This window comes from Toxorhynchites rutilus, chromosome 1 (assembly GCF_029784135.1).
Source record: "Toxorhynchites rutilus septentrionalis strain SRP chromosome 1, ASM2978413v1, whole genome shotgun sequence".
Classification (NCBI taxonomy): domain Eukaryota; kingdom Metazoa; phylum Arthropoda; class Insecta; order Diptera; family Culicidae; genus Toxorhynchites; species Toxorhynchites rutilus.
This window is the reverse complement of record NC_073744.1, coordinates 18,544,142-18,570,054: the sequence shown is the minus strand read 5'-3', so window position 1 is coordinate 18,570,054 and position 25,913 is coordinate 18,544,142. Positions and strand designations below refer to the sequence as shown.

At 37.4% G+C, this 25,913-nt stretch overlaps 1 protein-coding gene across 1 annotated transcript in view; it reads right to left on the bottom strand.

Moving 5' to 3' along the window:
• LOC129762242 (telomere length regulation protein TEL2 homolog) overlaps positions 1–25,913 on the bottom strand; it is a 37,302-nt gene that overhangs the window by 5,075 nt on the left and 6,314 nt on the right. The window contains exons 3-6 of the mRNA XM_055760315.1: positions 14,068–14,269; positions 5,219–5,564; positions 5,060–5,153; positions 4,225–4,997 (exon numbers count right to left, since the gene is read on the bottom strand). Of these exons, the coding sequence (XP_055616290.1) occupies positions 4,225–4,997; positions 5,060–5,153; positions 5,219–5,564; positions 14,068–14,269 (1,415 nt within the window). The remainder of the gene's footprint in view (positions 1–4,224; positions 4,998–5,059; positions 5,154–5,218; positions 5,565–14,067; positions 14,270–25,913) is intronic.

Below are 25,913 nucleotides of genomic sequence, written 5' to 3'. Positions count from 1 at the left end.
CATTTACGCTTCACACCAACGCAACATGAAAAACAATTCCGGCAACTCGAATTTCAATGGGACTAACAACGTCTTCAACGATGTTACTTCAGGACATAGGAGAATTAAATTTTCCGAATTTTCCCATTTTAACGATCCATTTTAATTTATATAAAACAGGGATGGCCATACTTGGCAGCACTGCGGGCTACCTGTAATTTTAAAGATAGACGGCGATGTATCAAAACAGGAATTTTTCATTTTAGGGTAATGATTTTTTCGCCTTAACATTGATCTATGGGCAGAGACAAATTCAAAAAAGGCGGCTCAAATCGGACGATTTATTCCTCCAGTTTTGCGCTTAGCATCACATTTGTTGAATCTTTTTTATTTATATGGATGTGAAATAATTATCAGACACAATTTTTGTTCAAAATTTTACACGACCTGCAGAGAATGTAAAAGAGTAAACCTTTTTCATAGAACACGTATTTGATACATTAGAGTCAATTTTAATATATGATATTTGTTCCAGAAGCGTGCTTATTCCACCTGAAAATCCATTACCATTTTCACGAATACATGCTGTAATATCATGAAAATGAATTGCATTTTGACGTTACAATACCAAGGCTGTGTCGGCGTTGCTCACGATAGAGTCTCGCAAGAGAATGTATTCCTTCTTACACCGCTTCTGTTGATTGTGTCGTAGGAATCGCATTCGTTCGCTCTCTCCTTCGTGTAAACCATACCATAAATTGTTGACACTGCTCTTGGCCGCGTAGAATGACGTTTTCCTGACCGCGTTAAATCATCGTATGATACACATCTATCGACCGCACTCTTTTGTTCGTTTCGACTCTCAGTTCATAATGTTCATATACATTGATTCGAAAAGAGTAATGGTGTTTATTAGGGTGGCAAGAGAAAACGGTCATCTAAAATTTCAAAAACGACTATGTACATTTTGCCCAAAAAACGACCTGTGCAAAATTTCAGCTCTATTGGACATGATTTAGGGGTGCCTCAAAACACTCAAAGTTTTGATTTTTAGGCCACTCAGGCCAAGTCCCACAAGTTATCCGGCCAAAATTTTATTAGAGATGCCAACACTCGACGTTTCATGCATTTTTGAGTCATTTGGTATAGAAAAAAAATCGATTTTCCAAATTTCATGTACCAATTTGTTGGGTGATGCGTCAGGCTTTAGGCTAATTGAGGTTACTCGGGCAAATGTGAATGGAAGTTCGATGAAGCAGACGTAGCGCCATTTTTCATTTTACAACGTAAATTAATTCGTTTCGTTTGAGAAACGAACGGCGGATAAATGTATTATTTAGATATTGTTTATAAAAATATTTAAATCACGATGGAAAAATAGGAAATGGGGGTTAGAGAGTGAAAATTTGTGATTTTTTGTATGTTTTAAAGTCAATTTTTTTCTACATAGGGTCACGCAAATCGATACCAAATATACGGTAATCGGTATCCTAGCGATATCATATATAGATTACCATCTATTCTCATGCCTAACAATTTTTTGCGCATAATTTCATTGAAATCGGTCGAGCCGTTCCGGATGAGTTCGACCACGAACATCGTGACGCGAGATTTTTATATATACAGTAAAACCTGTTTTTGTGCGGTTTTTGAAAAGAAACATATTTGACGAAGTTATCGTCCATTTGCATATTTGCGTCTCAATTATCCACTTTTGAAATCATTCCCCTCCTCCCATCAAATGCTCTATGTTTTTATAAGTTTTTGCGTCGCACGTCGCTCGCGAAGCAGATTTAATCCTGAAAGCTTGCAGCGATCTTCGTAGCTGGGGAGATTCTGAGGATCATTCCAGGGCAGTCGACGTAGAGCGAAGCGTACAAATTTGCGTAAAACAGACTCAATTCTGTGGATGCTGTTATCGTAATAAGGAGCCCAAACTACGGATGAGTACGGATGCCTGATGAGATCGAGCGAACCAGAGAACAGTATAGAGCTTTGAGGCACTGTATGTTGGTGATACGGAACGTAAAACCAAGAGCTTTGGATGCCTTTGAAACAACGTATGAAATATCTTCGAATCCAAAATAATTCCTCGGTCCTTCATGTTTGAGGTTCTATTCAACATAGATCCATAAAGCTCATAATCGAATCATATCGTTGTTCGTTTCCGAGAGAAGGAGATCACAGAGCACTTTGCAGCGTTGAGCGACATACGGTTGGCTTCACACCAACTGGCAAAAATTATTGTCTTTGCAAAAACACGGCATCTTCGTAGTTCTCCACGCGCATGAAGAGTTTGAAGTCATCCGCATAAATAAGAAAGCTTCTTGCATTCTAATATAAGGTTGACGTCGCTGAGGCACAGTAGGAAAATTAAAGGTCCGAGGTGGCTTCCCTGTGGAACGTCCGATGTCACTTCGAATGGGGGTGATATAAAGTTCGACCGGACAGATAAGACTGCAGCCAGAGCAGTAACGATCCATTAAAGCTGATGCGATGCAATTGAGCAATCGTGATCTGATTATTGATTTTGTCAAAGGCCGCTGAAAAATCAGTGTATATTGCGTCGACTTGGTATTTTGATTCAAGTGCTTTATATATAAATGACATGATGCTTTAATGTTTGTTGAAGTTGAGCGTTCAGGAAAAAATCTAAGTTGTTCTTCAACTACGTAACTTTTACATGCGTGTTGAATGAAATCGAGAGCAATCACTTCGCAGAGTTTGGAGAAGGACACACATAAGCAAGCAATTCCACGGTAATTTTTCACATGTTTCTTGCTCCCTTTCTTAAACACATAGGACTGTTTCCATATATTGGGGAAAATCCCGCTTTGTATAGATCTATTGAACAATGTTCATAACGGTGAAGACAAACTATCAGCGCAACGTTTTAAAACAATGGATGGAATTCCATCAGGACCAGAGCAAGATGATGCTTCTAGCTTCGAGCAGGCGTTGTGAACAGTTACGGCGTCAACTACAGGATGAGAATCAATCTCAGGTAGAATTGAAATATTTTCAATTGCTTTTTGTATGAGTTCGATACTAATTGTTTCAGTTTCGAAAACATGACTGAATTGTTGACGGAATAAGCTAGCTATCGTAGGTATCGTTGAGGCATCGGCTTGTTCGTCAGTCATGACAGATGGTAAACCGGATTCATTCCTCTATCAAATGTTTGATACAGAAAGTATGATAGAATATAGACAACCCTGAATCGGACAATTCCTTTCTCGAGTTTTGCTCTTATCAACACATTCGGTGGACCATTTTTATTTATATAGATAGAAGACGATATAGAAGTGCGTTTTATCACATTAAAACCCATTTCCACTTTCGAACGAATATCAATTTCGTTACCGCAAACATCGAATGGACTAACAACGCTTGTTAATATGTAATTGTAGAACACATGCGAATTGAATTTTTCGAATTTTCCCATTTTCCTTCAGAGTTTTCCGAAAATTTTCAATTGCCTGGTTTGGTTGGAATATGTGTATTATTTTTACGGAACCACTTCTCCATTCCAGAGAAGGGAGGGGTGCCATACCATTATAGAAACATTTCTCGTACCCAAAAACCCTCAAATGCCAAATTTAGCTCCATTTGCTTGATTAGTTCTCGGGTTATGCAGAAATTTGTGTTTCATTTACATGGCAGTTCCCCCTCAGAGAGGAGTATCTAACCACCTTAGAATCATTTATTGCATTTTTTAAATCACATCACAATTCACAATTTGTGGCTAAAATGTCAATATACAAAAATTCGAAGTTTCGAAAATTCATAAAAATTCGATGTTTCACAAAGTTCGTCAAAAATAGTTTTACCTTCTTGTACCCATTTTATAAATTTTTTACATGACTTCTATTTTATATGAAAAAAATTTAAAAATATGTATATTAGATATTGCAAATTAAAGTTTTTTTTCTGTAAATAAAAATGAGTTCAATTTTTTTTCAGTGTATATTTTTTCACGTTTGGACATCAATACTCTAGAACTCTTTCTAAGACACTATTTCGGTACGACTCATAGTTTTTGAGATATAAATTATCAAAGATTTCTTTTACTGAAATCGATACCCCCTTTTCAAAAATTACACTTGAGTCAAAAAATTCCAAAATGCTGTGGAAGACTCATATTTCCTCCAACCCAAACGGAATACAAACTTTCATTCGAATCAAAAATACTCATGTTTTGTCATTTGTCGATTTCATTTGGAATTGCTCATTAACTAAACTCACCGTTTGTACTTCCGAGCGTCAATCCACTCAAATCGGACAGCAAATCATTCGTCGCCAACTTCTGCTTCGACTGCTGTTGTTCCGGCATTCCAAACAAATTCAGCCCACTAGCGGTGGCAGCGGAGGCAGGGGGAACGGCGGATGTGGCACTAGGATTGAGTCCGAAGAACAAATCATTGGATGGGATAGCAGCTGGTGGCGCCGCTGTCGCTGTCGCCGCTGGTACCGAACTGAAGGCCGTAAAGTCGGCAAAATCATCGCCAGCTTTCGTTGGCTTACTGCCCTTTCCGAAAGCCGATTCAAAATCACCAAACTCCTGACCGGCAGTAGCGGGCTTGGCGGTGTCCTCCGACCGGGGATCAAAATCATCCAGTTCGTCCACCTTCGAGGGGGTTCCCTCAGAGGGTGGCCCCGGGCAGGTTTTGAACAGGTCTTCCAGTATTTCATTGTTTTGCTTCCCACTGGAATCGGGCGTCGCGAGAATTTCCTCGGCATGGGTATTTCTATGGGTGGGAGAATTGATGCCGAGATCGCTCACTTTGCCGTAGTTGCTTGCCGCTCCCATGTCGATCTTTTTTGTGCCCTTCGTGGGAGCTACCGTAATTGGGGCTTTCGCCGGTGCAACTGGTGCGGCAGAGGAAGATTTGATGTTCAGATTTATCTTCTTTTCACCAGCAATGGCCGTCGTCGTTGAGACCCCAGCCCCAGAGCTAACCGACAAAGTGGATGATTGTCGTGCTGCCGGGCTCTTGGAGCGTTCCTTATCGTAATATCTATGAAGAAGAAATTATTTATTTGTTGTACTAGAGATTGAAATGAAGTGCTTTGTGTATACCTATTGGCATGAGGTCCATTCGATTCCGTATCGGAATCCTCCCGTTCTCCATCGTACTGATAATCGTATTCGTATCGATCTTTATTCTCATTATCTGGAAGACAAAAACAAACGCTTCGTTAGGCCACGATGAGGCCCCACAAAACCCCACAAACTTACACCCTCGATCTTCGTTCCTTCGGCTGTCCCAGTTATCCCGGTAGCCCGCGCCGTATTCACTACTTCCGCCTCCATACCGCAGTCCACCCATTGCCTCCGAGCTCATACCGATGTATTTGTCCTTGTTTTTCTTGGCCTTCTTGCGTTCCTCCCGCAGCTTATCGTCGTCCTGGATGAAGTCGATCAGCTCTCGGACTTTGTGCCGCACGTTAATACCCTGATCCTTTCCGTTCTCGTCCACGAAGGTATAGTTTTCTAGCGATCGCAAATCGTAGATGTGCTCCCGGGACGAGGTGACCACCCGCTCCGAGCCATTGCGCACCAGGTAGTTCAGCAGAAGTAAGCTCTGTGTAGGGGTTAAACATTCAGTTTAGAATGATGGTTTGAATTAAACATTCTGTCAAATATGTGCTGGGAACATGTAAATTTTAATCTTCTCACTGAACATTTTACTTTTTTAAAATGGTGGGATGATTCGGACCACCCCTTTATCTCAAAAAGTACGGCTCAACCATATGTACCTAACGTAAATAACAATTGGACAGGTGGGGGGGGGGGGGAAACGGTAGCATGAGCAAAACAAACACTTGAATGTAAGTTTTTTGTAAGTTTGATGCTCCGAAACTGTAAGTTTGGTAACCAAAAATAAAATAAAATGCATTTGAATTTTTGCATTAGAGACGAATGAACTCTCAGAGTTTAAAGTCTCTTTAATTCAATACCGTTACCGTTTTTGCATTCTGTGTGAGGTTACATGGACACGTTTCTGTGGTTCTGATTACAGATGCCGCGGAATTACAAAAAAAAAGATAGACAGACAATGTCAGAAAAAGGAGGAGCTTGAAAGAGCAGTGCAGGTCATCAAGGACGGATTTTATTTGTACAAAACATCGAAAGTGTATGAAAACGAACAACAGTGATAAGATTCTTGCAGAATTTGAAATGGTCTCATTGTAAATTTTTCTGGTCAGGAATCTGGCCAAGACACCTGGTATCGATCCCAGAACACTGTTACTGTAATATTATACTGAACTAGCTAACCCGGCAAACTTCGTCCCGCCCATTTACTTGATTAATTCTCGAGTAATGCAGAAATTTGTGTTTTATTTGTATGGCAGCCACCCCTAAGAGAGGGGGGAGAGGTATCTAACCCAGGGGTTAGACATCAATTGAATATAGGCTACCCAAAATCAAAATCAATATGGCGTCATTTGTTTACCAACATATCATTGTGAGGATTGAAATCGTTGAAATCACGGAGATAGTATGCTTTATTTCTAACTGCATGAGCGATTTTTATATTTCGGTTTCACATGGAGGTGTTCACATTTAACATGGAGTTTAAAGTTAGCCACTATTCGACTATATAACCGAACCGAGTTGTAAACAACAGTAATTGACAGAACCAAAATGTCAGTGAACCGCAGCAATATTGGGTACACTGGCAATATAAGGGATTTGACGTTTTAGTCATACCACCATAGAAACATTCATTGCACCCTAAAGTTTCCATATGCCTAATTTGGTTTAATTTGCTTGATTAATTCTCGGGTAATGCAAAAATTTGTGTTTCATTTGTACGGCAGCACCCTCTAAGAGAGGGGGAAGGAGTATCTTAACACCATAGAAACATTGCATCCTAAAACCTCCACATGCCAAATTTGGTTTCATTTGCTTGATTAATTCTCGAGTAATGCAGAAATTCGTGTTTCATTTGTATGGCAGCCCCCCCTTTGAGTGGGGGAAGGACTGTCTAACCATCATAGAAACATTTATTGCACCCTAAAACTTTCACATGCCAACTTTGGTTTCGTTTGCTTGGTTAATTTCCGAGTAATGCAGAAATTTGTGTTTCATTTGTATGGCAGCCCCCCCCCCCTTAGAGAGGGGGGAGGGGTCTCAAAATATCACGAAAACCTTCCCCGGCCCCAAAAACCCCTACATACCAATTTTCATGTCGATCGGTTCAGTAGTTTCCGAGTCTATAAGAATCAGACAGACAGACAGACATCACTCCATTTTTATATATATAGAAGATAGAAGATAGAAGATAGATAGATAGATTGCTTTACACAAACCTAAGTATGTTTTTTTCGATGAAACACACACATGACCAAATCACCTCAGATCAAATTTTATGGTCCAAAAATCATCTCCATTATTTTATTATATACTAGCTGACCCGGCAAATTTCGTCCCGCCCAAAATTATTTTTTTTGTTTTTTGTTACCCCGTTTGATTTTGGCAACAAGTCCGAATATTTTGTGTTGCCATTTTTTTTTTTGGCAACACGTCCGAATATTTTGTGTTGCCAAAATCGAACCGTGCCAAAAACGAACGGTTTTTTTCATAGTTTTTTTAAACTTTTAAGTGGTTAAAAATATTTAGGGAGCAATTAAAAATAACGTGACGCGAATATTTTATTTCTTGTTCTCCTCGCGTACACTACGGTATACACTGAAGAGACTACTGCTCCGGGGTAAAAAACGCCAAAATATAGAATAACCATTATGCTATGCGCAAATGCTACGGGTACTCACAAATTGCCGATGTTTATAATTGGAAAAACTAAGAACCCATAGGGCTTTCAAAAATGTTCAAATTCCTGTTGAATATGTCGCCTCGAAAAATGCATGGACGACTCGCGGCATATTTCAGAAGTGGTTTCACGAGTCTTTTGTACCAAATATTCGAAAATTTTCCAGTAGAGTGGGAATCGAACCAAAGGCCGTCCTCCTTCTTGACAATTACACTAAGACAAGACGTGACAACTGGCTTCTTACTCTTCATTCTGAATTTTCTTCGACCAAGTGCTAGATAACAGGGAAGCGAGATGTGAAGGTTGCCAAATGTTATAAAATTTCGGAAAATTATTTTCCCATGAAAAACATGTGAGCTGCACCATTTTTTTTAATACCGAAAAGATAAAAGATAAAGAGATAAAGAAAACTAGAAAACGTAGATATGATAGTAGGAGTAAAATATGTTGAAACACATGAATTAAATTCAAAGTTCATTTTATTTATCAAGAGATTACGGGCCTCACCATACTTCACGATGAAAACAAAATGAACGACACGCCATTAAATTTCGTTTTACGAGTTAGAGAAAATGTTGGGTTTCCAGGTAGAATGAACACTTTTCAAATAGAAATTATGAATGAAAATTTACTTCTCCGTATCAAATTAGTGTTCAATGTGAATGGAAAACTTTGCTTTCTTCATTTGGTAAAATATTCTCGTACAAAAATTGTATCTGAAGATAAGTAAGAACGTCGAAAAGTGTATAGAAAACAGGTCAAGTTAGGATAAGAAAGACGTGCTTCCAGTAAATAAATATAAAATTTCCATTCAGGTTTTAGAAACTTAAAAGTGCCTTCGGGCCGAGTAGTAAGACTTGTTAAAAGCTTATTTCGTATCCAGAGAACGTATCGTTGTCATCGCGGATACAATTCATTTCGTTTTTACCGTGGAGTGTATACGGAAATAAGGCCTTATAATTTAACTTTGACATCGTTCAAATACTAACAGTACTGAAACATTGATAGAATAATACATTCCCAAATTATAACATAGCGTTTATTCAGGTTTTTTGTAGGTATGTATGGTTTATTCAGGTTCCAATATGATTTTAAATACTTTTTCTGCTGCCTTGGTTGTTATTTGTTATTTGATTATAATTTTATTGCTAACTGCTTTACGGAAAATAATTGAATGCTCTTCTCTTCTAGGTCGCTACTATTATGCTATGCTAGATGATAAAAGAATCCCGAAAAGATGTAGGGTGGAAATTCCGATGCAATGATTCCTTCTCTTCGGGAACTGCAGACCGGACGTAATAGAAACGAAAATATACCAAAAATCCATTATATAAATTATCGCTAAATTGAAATGTGAATGCAAATATTATTCAATTTTGAATATATTTGGCAACACTGTGAAAATGTTGGAAATCCCATTTTTGTATATCTATCTTTGTCAATTATTTTCCTCATCAGCCAATCAGAAGGCGAGTTGCAAGTGGTTCGAGTTTGACAGAAAAAGGGATCCGGAATCGGTCCCCTATTGTCATGTCTCGTCTCAGCAATTACACGGCCCATCATTTCCAACATGAGCTGATTTCGAATGACGGCTTGATAGAGGTAAAGTTTCTACCGCCAAACGTCCTACAGCCCATGGACCAACAGGTCATTCGAATTATCAAAACAAGATACCGAGACAAATTGAATCTTGAAATCACCAATGAGTCTGACTTTAAGCAACTCATTAAGTAAACCAACCTTAAAGACGTTTCCTTTTTGGGTGCATGAAGCACGGATGGATGTCTCCGAAACAGTGATTCAACGATCTTGGAAAAATATAGGCTGGATAGTTGGAACTGCTGCACGAAGACGACGTTCCTTTGCGTATATCGTTCAATTACCAGATGGACATCGACACAGTTGAAACAACGGAATACCCCGTGGAAGAATGTTGCGTTGATGAATACTCAGCCGCGAAAATTATCGCTCTGGTACTGAATAAGGACGACAAAGGGTGCGACGGCATAGAGGAAGAAGGAGATGACAAACATTCCTTGGATAAACAAGGAGACGAAGATTCGATTTTGGTGGACATCGTACTTCCGAGTCCAGCATTGACCCGAACCCATCAAGTCGCTCAAGAACTGACCCGGATATTCGAATGGGCTGAGGAAAAACACTTCGAGATGACTGATATGTTGCACCTCAGAAAGATTCGTAATGCTGGATTGGATGAATAAACTCGTGACGAAGCATTTCCGAATACAATGTGGTTTATCATGAATTGAGATACAGTTTGCATTATTTGAAAATGCAAACAACAATTATTTGAATAGAGATGAAATAAGAAAGAGAAAATTAGTTTTTCAATAATTATTTCTTAAGGACGTTGGAAACTACAAATGGCTGCTTCTGAGGTTTTCACCGTGCCATCTAGCATTTTTGAGGCAAACATTTCAACATATTTGAATGTCTCATCTCTGAAATTGTTACTCATAGATTGCTGCAGCGTGCCAAAATCGAACGGGTCTGTATCACATTCACGTTTTCTTATTAAGCGCACGTTCATGGGTCCAATCGCAGAACGGTTCATTGATTGATCTTCTGAGCTATCCTTTAAAATTACCTTTTACTATAAAATTCTTAGTACTTCTACCAAAACTCGTCATTATAATATCAGATTACTTTCAGACAGATTTTTCGTTCAACCTCTTGCAAAAAAATATATGATAGAATAAAGACGAACCTAAATCGGATAATTCCTTTCTCGAGTGTTGCTCTTAACAACACATTCGATGATCCATTTTTATTTGTATAGATAGAAGATATCACATCAAAATCCAATTCTACTTTCGAACAAAAATCAATTTCGTTAGCGCAAACATCAAATGGACTAACAACGCTTGTCACTGTGTAATTGTAGAACACATGGGAATTCAATTTTTCGAATTTTCCCATTTTCCTTCAGAGTTTTCCGAAAATTTTCAATTGTCATGTTTGATTGAAATGTATGTAATGTTTTTATGGGACCCCCTCTCCTTTCCAGAGGAGGGAGGGAAATATTTCTCGTACCGAAAAACTCTCGCATCCCTAATTTGGCTCCATTTGCTTGATTGGTTATCGAGTTATACAGAAGTTTGTGTTTCATTTGTATGGCAGCCCCATTGCCCTTAAAAAAAGGTAGGTGTGTCGAATCACCACAGAAACATTTATTGCTCCCTAAAACCTCCATATGCAAATTTTGGTTCAATTTGCTCGAGTTAAACCCCCCCCCCCTCCTTCTACCAAAAAAAAAAACCTTCACATGTCAAATTTGGTTCCGTTTGCCTGATTGATTGCCTGATTGATTCTCCCTCTTAGGGAGGGGGAGGAGTGCCAAACCACCACAGAAATATGTATTGTTATGGTTCTATTTGCTTGAATAGTTCTTGAGTTATGCAGAAATTTGTGTTTCATTTGTGGGGGCAAAAGTGCGCACTTATTGAGTTGGACTTCTTAGATAACTCGTAACAAAAATAAATGCTCTATCATTACCAACGGGAGAAGGTTATTACTAGAGTGTGGAGGTACCATCCAGTGGGGTGGAGGGGGGTGTTGTATGATGTTTTCTGGGTGGAGAAGGGTGGTTGGTATGGTCGAGCATGATTTTGTTATGTGCTGGTTGATTCTTAGCACCTAGAGATATTATAATCACATACCACGTGGAAATTTTTGGGAGATGTCCAACATTTTAAACAGATTTTTTTTATTAACAAATCAAGTTTCACCTGATTTATTTGAAACTCATTGATGAAAAAAATAATATTTATTTGAAGTTCATTGCGAAAGCATAAACATAAACGAAACATAACTGTTATTAAATTGAATGCATGGAGAAAACAAAAACATTTTTCATTTGAAATTCATTTTTAATTTTTTAAAGCAAGTGTTTAGCTTTCTTCCTCATCTTGAATTTCGATTCTGAGGATTCAAATGCTTTACCTTGGAACACTATTGTGGGGTTCGAAGAGACAGACGATGTTTCCTCATGAACCTCATGAAGGTGCTCGCTAGCACATCCCCGCAGAAGTAGAAATGTCAACAAAAGAAGATTCAAATAATAAATCACTTACTGATATGAGCCTCTTCCTCCTTGCACTACAATAGATCAAACTAATGGTCGCAGTGGTACAATGCTCCTACAAAAAACAGCCTCTTCCTCAGGGCTGATTCAGAAATACCGAGGTCTGTCGCAATCCGACGCTTCGAGACGCCCTCCCGAAGTCTCTGTTGGGCCATTTCGAGCATTTCTGAAGTTCATTTCTTCAAAGCTGTTTTCTTCTTGTGGGTCCCGTTCAAAATTTGGTTGAAAACATTTTATAATTTTTTTGAGTGGTTCTGCCCCACAGCCTCTGCGCACATTTTGCCCCACAAGCAATTTTTCATCTAATCGAATTTCTAAAAACAGCTCTCGAACTTTTTCACAAAAACGAATACGCACTATCATCTACTATAGAATGAAGATTTCAAACTTCGTCCTGCCCAAAATTTGTTTTTCGTTATCACATCCACGTTTTCTTACTAAGCGCACGTTCATGGCTCCAATCGCAGAACTGTTCATTGATTGATCTTCTAATCTTCCCTTTAAAATTATTTTTTACTTGAAAAGTTCAGTTCTTCTACCAAAACTCGACATTACAATATTTTCAGACACAATTCTCGTGCAAGATTTTTCATCCACTTGCAAATAACATGTTTCTCTGTTACATGGAATAAATGTTTGATACAGAAAATATGATAGAATAAATACAGTCCTAAATCGGACAATTCTTTTCTCGAGTTTTGCTCTTATCAACGCATTCGGCGATCCATTTTTATTTATATAGATAGGAGACGATATCGGGGTGCGTTTTATCACATTAAAATCCATTTCTACTTTCGAACGAAGACCAATTTCGTTACCGCAAATACCAAATGGATTAACAACGCTTGTCATAATGTAAAGCCAGCGCTACACGATGCTACGAACACCCTCGAATGCTGGACGCTCGATGATTCGACGCATCGTGTAGTCGACTGACGAGCTACGAACCTCCAATGTCGAGTGTCGAATATTTGCGTTGAAAGGTAATCCGTTCGTTGTGGATTACCTTCCAACGCGAGTGGCACGAGCCAAAGGATTTTTGTCATTCGTTGATTCGACACTCGATGACATTCGATACACCGCTACACGATTCGTCCGAATATATCTTTGACAGATTGGTTTGATTACAAGTTTTAGATGAGGGAACTATGAAATTGATTCATAAAATTCAAAATATTCGGCAAAATATTGCAGTTTAATAATGTTGATTTCAAGCATTTTTAATTTACAGCCCGATATCAGTACAATTGCTACGGCATTAATTTCAATACTCGCATCGTCATCAAGTTATCAAGTTTCCTAACGTTTTTGATGGTAAATAAAAACAATAAACATTCGATCCAAATACTCGCCGATTGTTTGGACCGATTACATTGAATCGAACATTCACTTCACCGTCTAGCAGTACATTCGTCACAACATTTGTCGATTCATCGAGTCAAATGTTTGAGTCCAACATTCGAGTAAAACGTTGGACGAATCGTGTAGCGCCCGCATAATTGTAGAATACATGCGAATTGATTTTTTTCGAATTTTCCCAGAGTTTTCCGAAAATTTTCAATTGTCATGTTTGGTTGAAATATGTGCATTATTTTTATGGGACCCCTTCTCCTTGCCAGAGCAGGAAGGGGTGTCATACCATCGTAGAAACATTTCTCGTACCAAAAACCCCTCACATCCCAAATTTGGCTCCATTTGCTTGATTAGTTCTCGCGTTATGCAGAAATTTGTGTTTTGTCGATCGGTTCAGTAGTTTTCGAGTCCATAAGAATCAGACAGACAGATAGACAGACATACAGACAGACAGAAATCCATTTTTACAGATATAGATAATCTTGATCGATCCAATTATTCAAATGTTTCAAAATCAAATTTTTGAAAAGTCATTTTTGGAAAAAAAAAAAAGAGGGAAAAAATTGATTTTCGGAAAATTGAAATGAAAAAATTAAAAAAAAGGGTCTAATATTTTGCGATAAGGAAAAAAATTACCAATTCCCACGAAAATCAGAGAACGATATAAAAGGATTCTCAGAATTTCGTGGAAATTTATTTGGCATGGAATGGCTGCAAAAACCACACGCCTAGACCAAAATACACTTGGGCATCAATGACAGACATATCATCCCGCCGCGTCGCACGTGGGTCGACGACTTTGTTTAGTCAGTTATGTGCCATTATTCCCGCCGCGCGCGCGCCCTCTCTCACCTTATACGTTCGCCTCCAGTTGGTCTTGTTGTCCTGCAGCATTCGCTTCCAAAGCATCGACATCGCCTCGGGGAAGTGTTCGTAGGTGAAGGTAGCGTGTGCCAGTTCCTGCATGAGCGGTCCGGTCGGTCCCCAGGGCTCGTCGTTGGTTGCCTCGCGTACCTTACCCTCGATTTCGGTGTAGTTCATCACGACATTGGTCCTGTGGCGCAAAAGAAAGCAAACAAACAAACAAACAAAAGGATGTAATCACCATCAACAAGTTATAGGTAGTGGGTTGGCCGCCGCCGCCACCACCCCGTGATGTTATGATTCGACGAGAATGAGTGTTATTTTGTCATTTGAACAAACAAGTAAGGTAAACATTGGAGGGACAATCCCGCGGGAGATACCACCGTCTCCTCAGGGTCGAAGGAATGGCAAACATAAAATGTTGCTGGAATCGGCTAATAAATATCAGTTTCATTTCGGCGAACAACATGAAGCGAAAGCCATTGGTGGGCGAAAATGTCAGTAGTTTAGTAACGATCAGAAAGATTATTAGAAAGCGCGAGTGCTAGGCGCTCTCCTAACTAAAAAAACAGACAGTGATAGTGACGACTTTTATGGTGTCTCAACGAAGTCAATAATGGAAATATTTCGGGGTGAAAATTGATTCAATAAACCGCAGCGCAGATGATAACGTTGCGACATTTATGGGTACACGACACCATTTGCACTTATTTTTAACATTCTTCGATAACCAGCGCGTGATGCGTTGACATAAGTGTATAGTAAAACCTGTTCTTGTGCGTTTTTTTTTGTGCGATGTTTTTTTGTGCGGTATATGAAAAGAAGCATACTTGACGAATTTATCGTCCATTTAATTTTTTTTTCGATTGTTTATATGCATTTCAGTGCGAAAAAGCATATTTGCGTCTCAATTATTTACTTCTGAAATCATTCCCTTCCTCTCATCAAATGCTCTAAGTTTTTCTAAGTGTTTGCATGACATGATTTCTAACAGCAACACGTTTCGACATGCAACTAAAAGCACAAAACAGCAACGCGCAACCGAAAAGGCAAACTGTCCCGTCGCAAAGCAGGGAAACAAAAGGGGCTGTCCACATACCATGTGGACAACTTTATGGGGGGTAAGGGGTAAGAAAATGTCCACTCTTGTCCACGGAGAGGGGGGAGGGGGTATAGACTGAGTCCACGTGGACAGGAAGAATTTACTCTCCGTATTTATCAATAAACGGATTGAGAAGCCTGAGAGTGCTGCCCAGTCAATCGTTCATATATTTTCTCTCATATCATGGATCTTCTTCAGTGTAATCTGTATTATAAAAATATCTCACGTAAATTGTGAATGACCAACTATTACCTATGATCGAACTTTTATAGTTACGGGGTATGCATAGCCCTCATAGCCAAAACTATAAAAAATAAACGATTCCATAATGGTTGAGATTCCATGATATGCGTAAATGATTTTTATCAAATATAATTTTCTATACGGTTTGTTATATCTCGAGAACAATATATGATAATAACGTCTGTATAGTTTTTCATACAGAATTGCGTGTAAATTCTTTTTCCAAAGTATTTTCATTCCATTAATTTCTAGGAATAAATATTTAAATTTGCAGGAGATTGTCTATGCATCACTAGTCGTCAACTTAAAACAATTGAGCCAGTGTTCTGACAAATTATAGAATATTTCAGGAGGTGATAGAGGATCATATTTGATGAAAAAATCCTACGCATGTAGTCAATTCTCAACTAGGACATTGTTGAATTTTTGTTAAGTCTAATTTTATGTCTTGAACTGACTCTAATTTAGAAAGTACGCTCCTTAGAATAATTATACATTACATTTGAAAGATAAGATAATTTTGCATAGAATGCAATTGTAAAACTTTCAAATCAATAGAACCCAGGTTCAACTTTTAAATGTAAGGAACCAACTTCAAATTTTGTGTTTTTAATTAATTTTCCAAAAATGCACGATAAACTGGATTGTTTCTATCAGCCAAATTGAAGCTCTCCAACCACTCTACAGTTCCTTCCTTGACACCACACTATTATCCTTCTTGTTATCTTCCACTAATTTAAATGTATTCACAACGTAATTTTATGCAAATTTTCCTCAAATGAAAGCATCGTGCGCACTTTTAGATTTTTCAGTTCAATCATTTTAGGGCAAAAATCCGGTCTCAAGGAAAAGTTCAACAATTCTTTCGTAGTTAAGATTTGATCATCAGCGTGGAAGATTTTTTATGATCCCCTATCTCTTCAAATTTTTCGGATCAGCTACCTAATAACCTACATATAATATTATTTTAAACAGATATAATAGTTTTCGATATTTTATTCAATTTATGAGAAAGTTTTCTCAATAGTTTGAACATTTATAAAAAATAATAATAGAAGGTTAATGAATTTCTCAAAAAAAATGTTTCAACAGACTTCAGGGCCATTTTTGGAAAAAATGAACAAAATTTCAATAAAATGGGGAGGATCGGGGCAACGGAAGATTAATTTGGCGTTGAATTGTTCTCTGGTAAACTGTGACGTTTTAATAAGGATTTAAGTGGAGGAAAACTAAAGAGCAATACAAATAATTTATCGCGCAAGATTAGTAAAAAATTATTGAGTCGTGAGTTTTCTGGTGTTTTTTTCCCACGAGCATTTTGGAAGCTATCTAGCCACTCAATGCAGGATGGTCAATAAGCAGTTGAAAAATTAAAAAAATATATATAGATATTGAAAATATTTTTAATAAGGTATTAGTACTCTTTGAAACTATTTTTTTTATCCCATCCGTTTATTAGGCTCATTTAGCAATTCAGCTGTCACAGAGCCGAATTTATTCGTATACATTTTTATGTTAAGATAACTATTGTTGTATATTATTTTGGCTTAAGATTCCTATACATCGATAAACATTTGTTTTTTTTTATGTATAACACAGTAGCTGTTTAGGCCTAAGAATATTCCAATTCTATCGATACACAACACATGCCGCCTTTTTCGGCGTTAGAATATTCCTATTGTTCGAATGTTCACAGTTGGACTGTTCACAACGGGACTGCTGATATGAGGCTTCCATTGCTGTGTTAGAATTAGCACCAATTACCGATGCAGCAGATCGTAATGTGAGCGGTAAGGGACTGGGATTACCGACACATGATGATTGTTGCGTGGACGTAGTAGCTAGAATAACACACAAAGATGGTCAGTTGAGGGGCCCTGAGTTATTAGCTCATGATCGTTCGCTTAGTAGCGGACACGCAACCAATTAGGCTACGAAGACCCTTGACCCTTGAAACTATGGCGGAAAAGGTTTCTATTGCGCTGATGACTAAAAGTGAATTTATTGTGTGAATGAACCGACATTTCCTGTGGCAAAATGTCGAAAATGTTTTGAGTGATCTTTGAAACGCTGTAACTCTGTTATAAAATAATGCATTCGTCAAAGCATCAACTGGACCATGTATTAAATATTTCCAAGATTGCGATGAGTAGATTTGACCATCGATTTGCTGTGCGTTCATTATTTCATGAAATATTCTTAATTCGAAATCAAAGGATAATTTTTCATTCGATAGAGAATACCTCTGTAGTAAATAGTTCTACTGAAACTCTCTATGAATCAAATGGACGCGAAATAATCATGTTGATTGGATTGCTTTTAAGCATATATTCTCAAAATTTAGAGAAACTTTGAAAACATATAAACGCTTTATCTTTTCTTGCAAAGTATTTTATCTACAACACATATACACATCACACACTAGAAATTTGTAGCTTGAAATGCTGTATTTTTTATCTCAATGTCATCATTTATATCGAAGATTCAGGCGTTCCGAAATCTCTGAAAAATTTCGACCTTTTACTCCTCATCCTTTGTCAAGTTAGGATCTATAGATATCAGTACATGCTTCCTACTTTATCTTTTCTTTTTTTGAAATTCTTTTTAAATGATAGGAAAAGAGTCTATGTATATAAAATCGTTCTGTTCGTTTTTGTTCGCTTCAAAAACTCGAGCTCTGATGGAGCTCATATTATAACACAACATACGAGCCACTTCAAAAATTGTTGTTGCTACTGCCAACGCCTCAAAAAGCTTCAAGATTTCCAGATGAAATAAGCACACTTCTGAAATAAATCTGTGAAAGTAAATTAACTTTCTACCAGAGAAGAGAAGTGGAACATGAGAGAAAAAAGTGGCAACGATTTGTGGCAAGAAAATGTAAACAGTGAAAAAATTGACAGATGGTTTACGCTCTAAAAATTGAACATAATGTTAAGATGTCTCTAAAACGGTGGGAGACGTCATATATAAGGTGGGAGGTTCGTATAAAATGTTATTAATGTTAGCATCATCATGATAAACACGGCGAATGGAATAGAAATAATTACGAACTGAAAATTGAATAAAATATATATATATACGCTGGAAGTGCTGTAGACAAATATTATAATGCATTTTTATCGGTTTATGTATAATGTTGTTAATATTTGCATTATCAAAATATACCCATATGTATTGTAATCATAACTTGCTCTGCTATTCATAACAACATTCATGATCGTATTCCACCAATGATGACAAATGTGTAATTTACGAATGAAGCTTCGCCATAGAAACTGGACATTGAATAAAAAAATTAAAATGTGGTAAGAGCATCAGTTGAAATTTGTTCAAGCATTCTTATCGAAATAAATTGAATGATACAATACGACTAGGTAATGTATGTACGCTTAAAAAACAAATATGATGAATTTAATTTCTTTCAGTTTCGAACACACCTCGTAAAAGCCGTTTATTTTGACGTAGGACTACGTCTAACCGGAAGATATAGGGGGTGAAATGGAAATCTAGGCACTGAACAAGTAGGAAAAAATGCAAGATTTGGAACGCTTATAACTCAAGCATTTCTCAATAGATCGCAAAGGTTTTTGCATCAATTGATAGGAAATATATCTACGCATCTATCATAACGAATAACATTTCATTTTTCTTGAGATAAAGAATTAAATAATTGTGAAATATCAAGTATTGTCCAAATGCACTATGTGCCCATTTTTGATTGGTCCATTTTGTGCTCCTCAAATCGTACCGACCAAAACGGGCAACCAGAGCAGCAGCGAAATAGAATGAAGCACGATTGGAAAGGAAAAAGAAAAAAAAATGAACGAAACATTGGTCGCAGTCTCACACATGCGTAATTCTCGAGCCAGCCAGTCAGCTTAAAAATCGCCGCTCCGCTGCCGTAACGATCATTCTCATTCAAACCGTACACCACATCGGTTCGCATCACAACACATCAACAAACCAACCCAAGCAGCCATGTCTGGACATGGTAAAGGAGGAAAAGTGAAGGGAAAGGCAAAATCCCGCTCGAACCGTGTTGATCTGGAATTCCAAGGGTAGGGTAGCAAGGGTAGCTAGGCCGAGCGCGTTAGTACCAGTGCACCAGTCCACCTAGCCGGCGTTATATAGTTTCGGCCGCCGAAGTGATCGAGTTAGCTGGCAAAGCTGCTCGCGACGATAAGAAAACCCTCATTCGGAACAGAACACATTCGGTTCGGTGAACATCAAGACAACAACAGGCAGTTGCAGCGAGTGGCGAGTGGCAAACGCAATCGCAAAACGGCAGCTGGTACTAGAAGAAAAAAGTTTGTTCTTTATACAATCTGCTTTGGTGGCAAATCCAGAACAAGGCGGCATCGAGGGCGTTCGAAATGGTTTTTTTCCAAAACCACGAGTACAAAGTTTTCTAAATTGGAACCATTCCATAAAACAAGGCGCTTATCAGGGCCATTAAACCTTTCAAAAAAGAGTTTACGAAACACAGTTCAATGCTTTCTAAAATAATATCCAAAATAATAATAAAACACAAATTGATTTTTTCATAATTTGTTTGCCAGGATATGATGAGTATGTGAATTTGGCAGTTGTTCTGAGGTTATTGATTTTCACCAATTCTTAAATCGCTTCTAGATTGAAAGTACAGTAATTTACACTTATCTCGACATTTAGTTAATTGGACGGACCTGTGATGCGACATATTTAGTTGGACATTTTTGTAAACATAGAGTTCGGGGTCCAAATTATGACCCCACATTGAAAGTCGACACTGTACCACTGTCATCGCAAATGTTCAATTACAGGTTAAAATTACCTCCAATCCGACACTGAGTGGTGGTAATGCGACGTGCCATTGAATGTAATTTACTGTACAATATGTCACAAGCTGGATGCGAAGAAATTTTCCAACTGTGAAAGCTGTGGCGAGTGGCAAACGCAATCGCTAAACAGAAAGCTTTAGCCGAACAAGATGGGGATATCGAGTGATAACAAAAAAAAATAAACTCTTTAGATTGAAGATAATTTTGTGATCCTGAAAAGGACCCTTTTTAGCCTGCATGTGAATCCAACGAGCGAACAAATCGTAATGAATGTATTTTTTTGCCATCGCTGCCTTTTAACGCTCATTCGTTCGTCTCGTTGGACTCGCCCCTCTGGCTGAGTCTGCCGATTTGTCTCTATCCTGTGAGCGTGTACCGCTAGAGTATAAAACGCGCGGATCCCAAAAAAATATCTCATTTTCTTTCAAACCGTAAACCAGTGTGGTTGTACGGCATCGTTTAACATCGCATCGCATCACATCATAAAAAGAAAACAAGCAGCAACGTGGACGTGTGGACGTAACAAAGGAGGACATGTTAAGGGAAAGGCAAAGTCTCACTCGAACCGTGCAGGTCTCCAGTTCCCTGTTGGTCTCATTCACTGATTGCTCCGCAAGGGTAACTAGGCCGAACGGATTGGTGCCAGTATACCTAACAGCGATTATAGAGATAACTGATGATAACTGATGTTGAAAATTGACTGACGTTACATCTGCATTGCATAGAGAAATAACTAAGGAGCAACACGATGAGCTATGTATTTCCTGCTGCTCTGTTCTTATTTTAAAGGACTTTAATCCGAAGGTCATCCGTCCCTGTATTTACTGTTGGTTTTTCAGAACGCTTATAGCTCGTTTATTTCTCGACAGATCGTAGAGTTCGTCTCCAAAATCTCAGTTCTTTTTCATTTTTATTTACTTTGTTTGCGGAGACTACAAATCTTACAATTCATTCGTCTCCGAAACCACAGCTTAATGTACGGTAATGTGCTCAATAGTGAAATATATGATAGTGAACGAGCTGATGACCACCTGTGCAGTCCCTATCACAGCCATCATTTTGATTGTACGATATGTGTATACGCCGAAAGATGCCCGACGTTGAACATTTAATAAGTACAAAGCCTTAAGAAAAAAATCAAGAATCAAGTTTGTAAAAAAACGCAAAAACACAACACCAATGGTTCTTTTCAGAACCCCCAACATGTTCATAAAGAGTAAACAGTAAACTAATCCATTTTTCAGGTAGATAGGTAGGAATTCACGTAGGAGAAGAAAATAAAACAATATATTTAAAATATATATTTAGCAAAAGCTGTCCCCTTTGTCCTACGTCACTCCGGTTATGTCACTGACATTACCCACCCGTCTTTTTTTTAAATACCCTCTGTTGGTATTGTATTTAGAATTTAAAAGGTAATGAAACGTTAACATCAATTAGTTTCTAGTATTCAGCTATTTAGTTGCCGGAGAAATGACCACAAACTATATTTTTTTAGTGTTATATATATTTTATGCCAAACCGATATAGTTGTTCTAAGATTTTCGTGTAAAATGGGAAGTTTTGTTCCTTTTCGCAAAATATTACAACCCATTCCATTTCAAATAACTTTTTGCACAAATTCATATCTTTTGAACTACTAAACTGATTCAGGTGATCGACATATCAAATTGGCCAGTTAGCTAGTCTTTTTTGATAAAATACTGCACTTGCAAAAAAAATAATTTTGTTTTCTTAATTATTGATCGTATTTGATCTTTATATATACCCTTTGTCCCAAAAGCATGTGCAATATTTTCCCAAAAAATTCTAGCTCTTTGGCTATAATTTGATATATCGATCATCTCGGTTAAAATTATAACTCCAAAAAGAAAAAACGAACACATCTGCTTTTTGAGTAAAAAATGTAAATGTATAAAAAATCCTCAGTTTTCAAGGAAAAATATAGAAAATTATAGCACCTTTGGTGCCGAAACCATGTAAACAATAAAAAAATGGAAACAATCATTAATTACGAACACAAAATTCAAATTTCTTGCAAGTTTGATATTTTTCCAAAAAAGACTAGCTAATTAACTTCAATTTGATGTGTCAATCATCTGAATCGGTTTAGTGGTTCAAAAGTTATGAGTTTTTGATAAAAGTAATTTTTGGGAAAAGTTAAAAAAAATGGAATCACCCAAAAAAATAATACAGGTTCAATGTTTTACCACAACGAAACCAAGCTACCAATTTTCACGAAAATCTGAAACTCACTAGATCAGTTTGGCATGGAATGGCTGAAGTAATACTGCAATAGTTCACAAAAGTTCGAGTTTTTCTTGTTGTTTTTCATGTCTTTCATTGCGGCCATAATAATAATTAGGATTACTGCATTTGGATTGATGCTAGAAAATATAAATATCATTAACTTCCTCGAATAGTGGATGTGATATAATTCATTTTATATTTGTATATATATTTATATATATATTTAAACGAAATCATTTGTCAAACAAACTGCAAAACTAAAAACTTTTATACTGTGCCTTAATTTTTTGGGTGTAACATTCAAGGACCCTTCAATAAAAATGGCATTGAAACAACAGAGTAAAACTGACATACAATTATGACGGATAACTACTTTTTGATTGGCGCGTGCTCCAACTAGCAAACCGTAAAAATATATAAAAAATATACAATCGAAGACTCTTTGTGTCGTTTATGAGTTTGTAATAATGAAGCAAAAGTTAAAAATGGATTTTTAATAACCATCTCAAAAAAATATTGAAAAAAAAATTCCTTTTTTAATTTCTCTTACAATTTTGATAAAATTGCACTGCATAGTTAAAGAAGAGCTATATTAATATTTGAATAAACTTATGTAATTATAAACATGTTTATATAAACCTTCCCATCTTATAATTCATCATTAAATACCTTGCGTCAAGACAGCTAGAAATCCATACACTCTCAAATCAAGTGTGCCTGAAAAAATTATATTCTTCACGTAAACAAGCGATGAAAATGTGGACACTTTTTAGCCAGTGAATTGTATGGAGTTCCACTGCTGTGTTTCTAGTATTGAATATGTATTCTATGTGACAGCAACACAAATTCTTTGCATGTGTTCAAAAATCGTGAGCTTAAATTGTATCTGATAGTGATTTTAAATCTATTTAATTTTATTCGATTGGCTTTGCTCAAGATCAATCCTTGGAATTTTGTAATTTATTTTCGGATGCGGATTGTTCAACTGGATATTGTGCGTTTCCGTGTTGACAAACCAGATAGCAGATAGCCTTTAAGATAATAGAAAAGTATTACAAGTATTTTAATTAGAGGCGAATGAACTGCAAAGTTTAAAGCCTTTTAAAAACAAAGAACAAAGAACATACAAGTATTTCAAAATTAAACTCATATGGATTATTTGCTTTGTTTTACTACTCATTTTTCTGTCATAAAACACCAATGAGCCACGGCAAACGTGACAGGGTTGAGCAAGTAAAATTTGAAACAAAATAAACTTAAATGGAATTAAAATTTAATTCATGCGCAATTCAGTTATTTCCAGAATTATTCTAATAAAATCAAGAAAAATGTCCACGTGGACAACAGGGGGAGGGGTATGAAAATGTCCACGCTTGTCCACGGAGGGGGAGGGGGAGTTTAAAATCGTGCTTTTTCTGTCCACATGGTATGTGGCCAGCCCCAAAGAAAATTGAACAGAGAATGGCGTGGATTTGAGTTATTTTCTTGGGGGATACTTTTTTTATGCGGTCCCTATCTACCGCACAAAAAAAAAAATTCAAAATGTGTACCGAAAACGATTTTTTAAAGCTACTGGTGAAGTTTTGCACGTTTTTTTTATGCGGTCCTTATCCCCCGCACAAAAAAAGGTTTGCCTGTATACCGTTACCTCATTTTTATCGAACGAAAGAATGTCGTCTCGGGGTGAGCTTTCTATTCGTGTGAGGGACGACGACTTCTACCTGAAATAATGAGTGAAGTCATTCCGATAAAGTGCTAAAGGACGCGGCCTCTAAAAGTTGAATAATTAAATAGGTCTCTTTGGTATACCATTTGTTTCAATAAAACTCCCCGCTCGTTTGGCATTCTGGGATAGCGCACGTAGCGTACGCATTCGGGAATAAATTATGTACCTACATTCTCGACTCGCTGGGCAAATGTACCGAAAATAGCATTGGGAGGAGTAGAGGTAAACCCGCGGGTTGGGTACAATGTGCTATGCGTAGATACCTCTTACCTTGCCGTTTCCTTTGATGGCTTGCACCTAGCATTGACGATGAGAAGGATGGTTTTGACAACTCCACATCTTTCCCGAATCTTTTCAGTGCTCTCTTCCGGGTTGGAATAATAGTACAATGCTCGCAAGTTTAATGAGTATAGCCTTGAATACACCGGGAACAATGTCATTGTTACCGAGAAAGTGCAAAACTATTGTGAATGCCATTCCATGGGAATACGGAAATGCGTTTCAGAATTTATAATCAGCACTCAGAGAGGAATGCCCCTGACCTCGGCGTGAAGAGAGCTGCTTAATGTATCAAATCGTATTTTGTATACTTTGTCTAGGTACGATTTATAAATAATGTCGTCCATGATTCCATACAAGTGGCCGTATACACAATTTCGACAAACTTGTTAAATTTCTTTTCGGCTGTGCTTACTCTTCGAAGTAGTTCCAACGGTTCCTTTCTTGACACAAAGTCAACGTTTTACTCTAGGGCTTCTGCGTTCAATCAAGTCGAGTGCCGGGGGACGAAAACAACATGTCATTTGTACAATGTTTGCCACTACCTAGGTTGAATGATTTGTGGCAATTAGTCAAATACTTTAATCGACCGCTAGCCTTGAAGCTGAGTTCAAAATCTGTTGGAGCATAATAACGAGCCTTCTGCTTAATCGATTTTGTCAAAGTTTGACAAAGTTGGACAGTTGCTATACCCCTCCCACTGTTAACCACGTGGGAGCCACATTCTTCAACTTTTCCAATCAAGTAAATAATTGTGTTGCCCCTTTATTGCATTTTTGATTCGTTTCATTAAAATTTTATGTTTTTTTTTAAATAATAAAAATGATTAATAAATTAATTCAAGTAAATAATATGTAGGTTTAGGAAATAAAGACTCAATGAAGCCATCAGTGTTTAGAAGTAACGTAATATTGCTTTGCTTATGGAGCCTGTAACGCAAATCTTGTTTATTTATGATCTTGAACTAAGGGGGGATCCCGGTCTGGAATGTCGAAAAAATCGAATTTTTGTTTTTTGCATTTTTGAGAAGCATATACCCTCAGAAATGTTGTCCTAAAAGGATTTTTCGATAATTGATTTCGTTGGAAAGTTACAGCCAAAATAATTAGGCCTCCTCAAGGGATAAAATATTGCTGTCCGAATTTCTCGCAAAAAAATCACGAAAGTTGATTATTTTTGGACCTTCCAGACAGGGGTCCCACCTTAACAAATCGTTATTAACTGTAGCTTGATTTTCTAAGAAGTGTTCTGTATTGCTCTTCATTTTTTTCATGTTTCCATTTGTGTTGTCTTGGTTTTCTACCGCAAACACTTGCATTATAATGTCACCTTCATGCACAAATCACTATAGAGCCATTTCACGCTGAATCAACTGGTCGCAGCCTCGGTCTATTCCAATATTTTGTTTCAA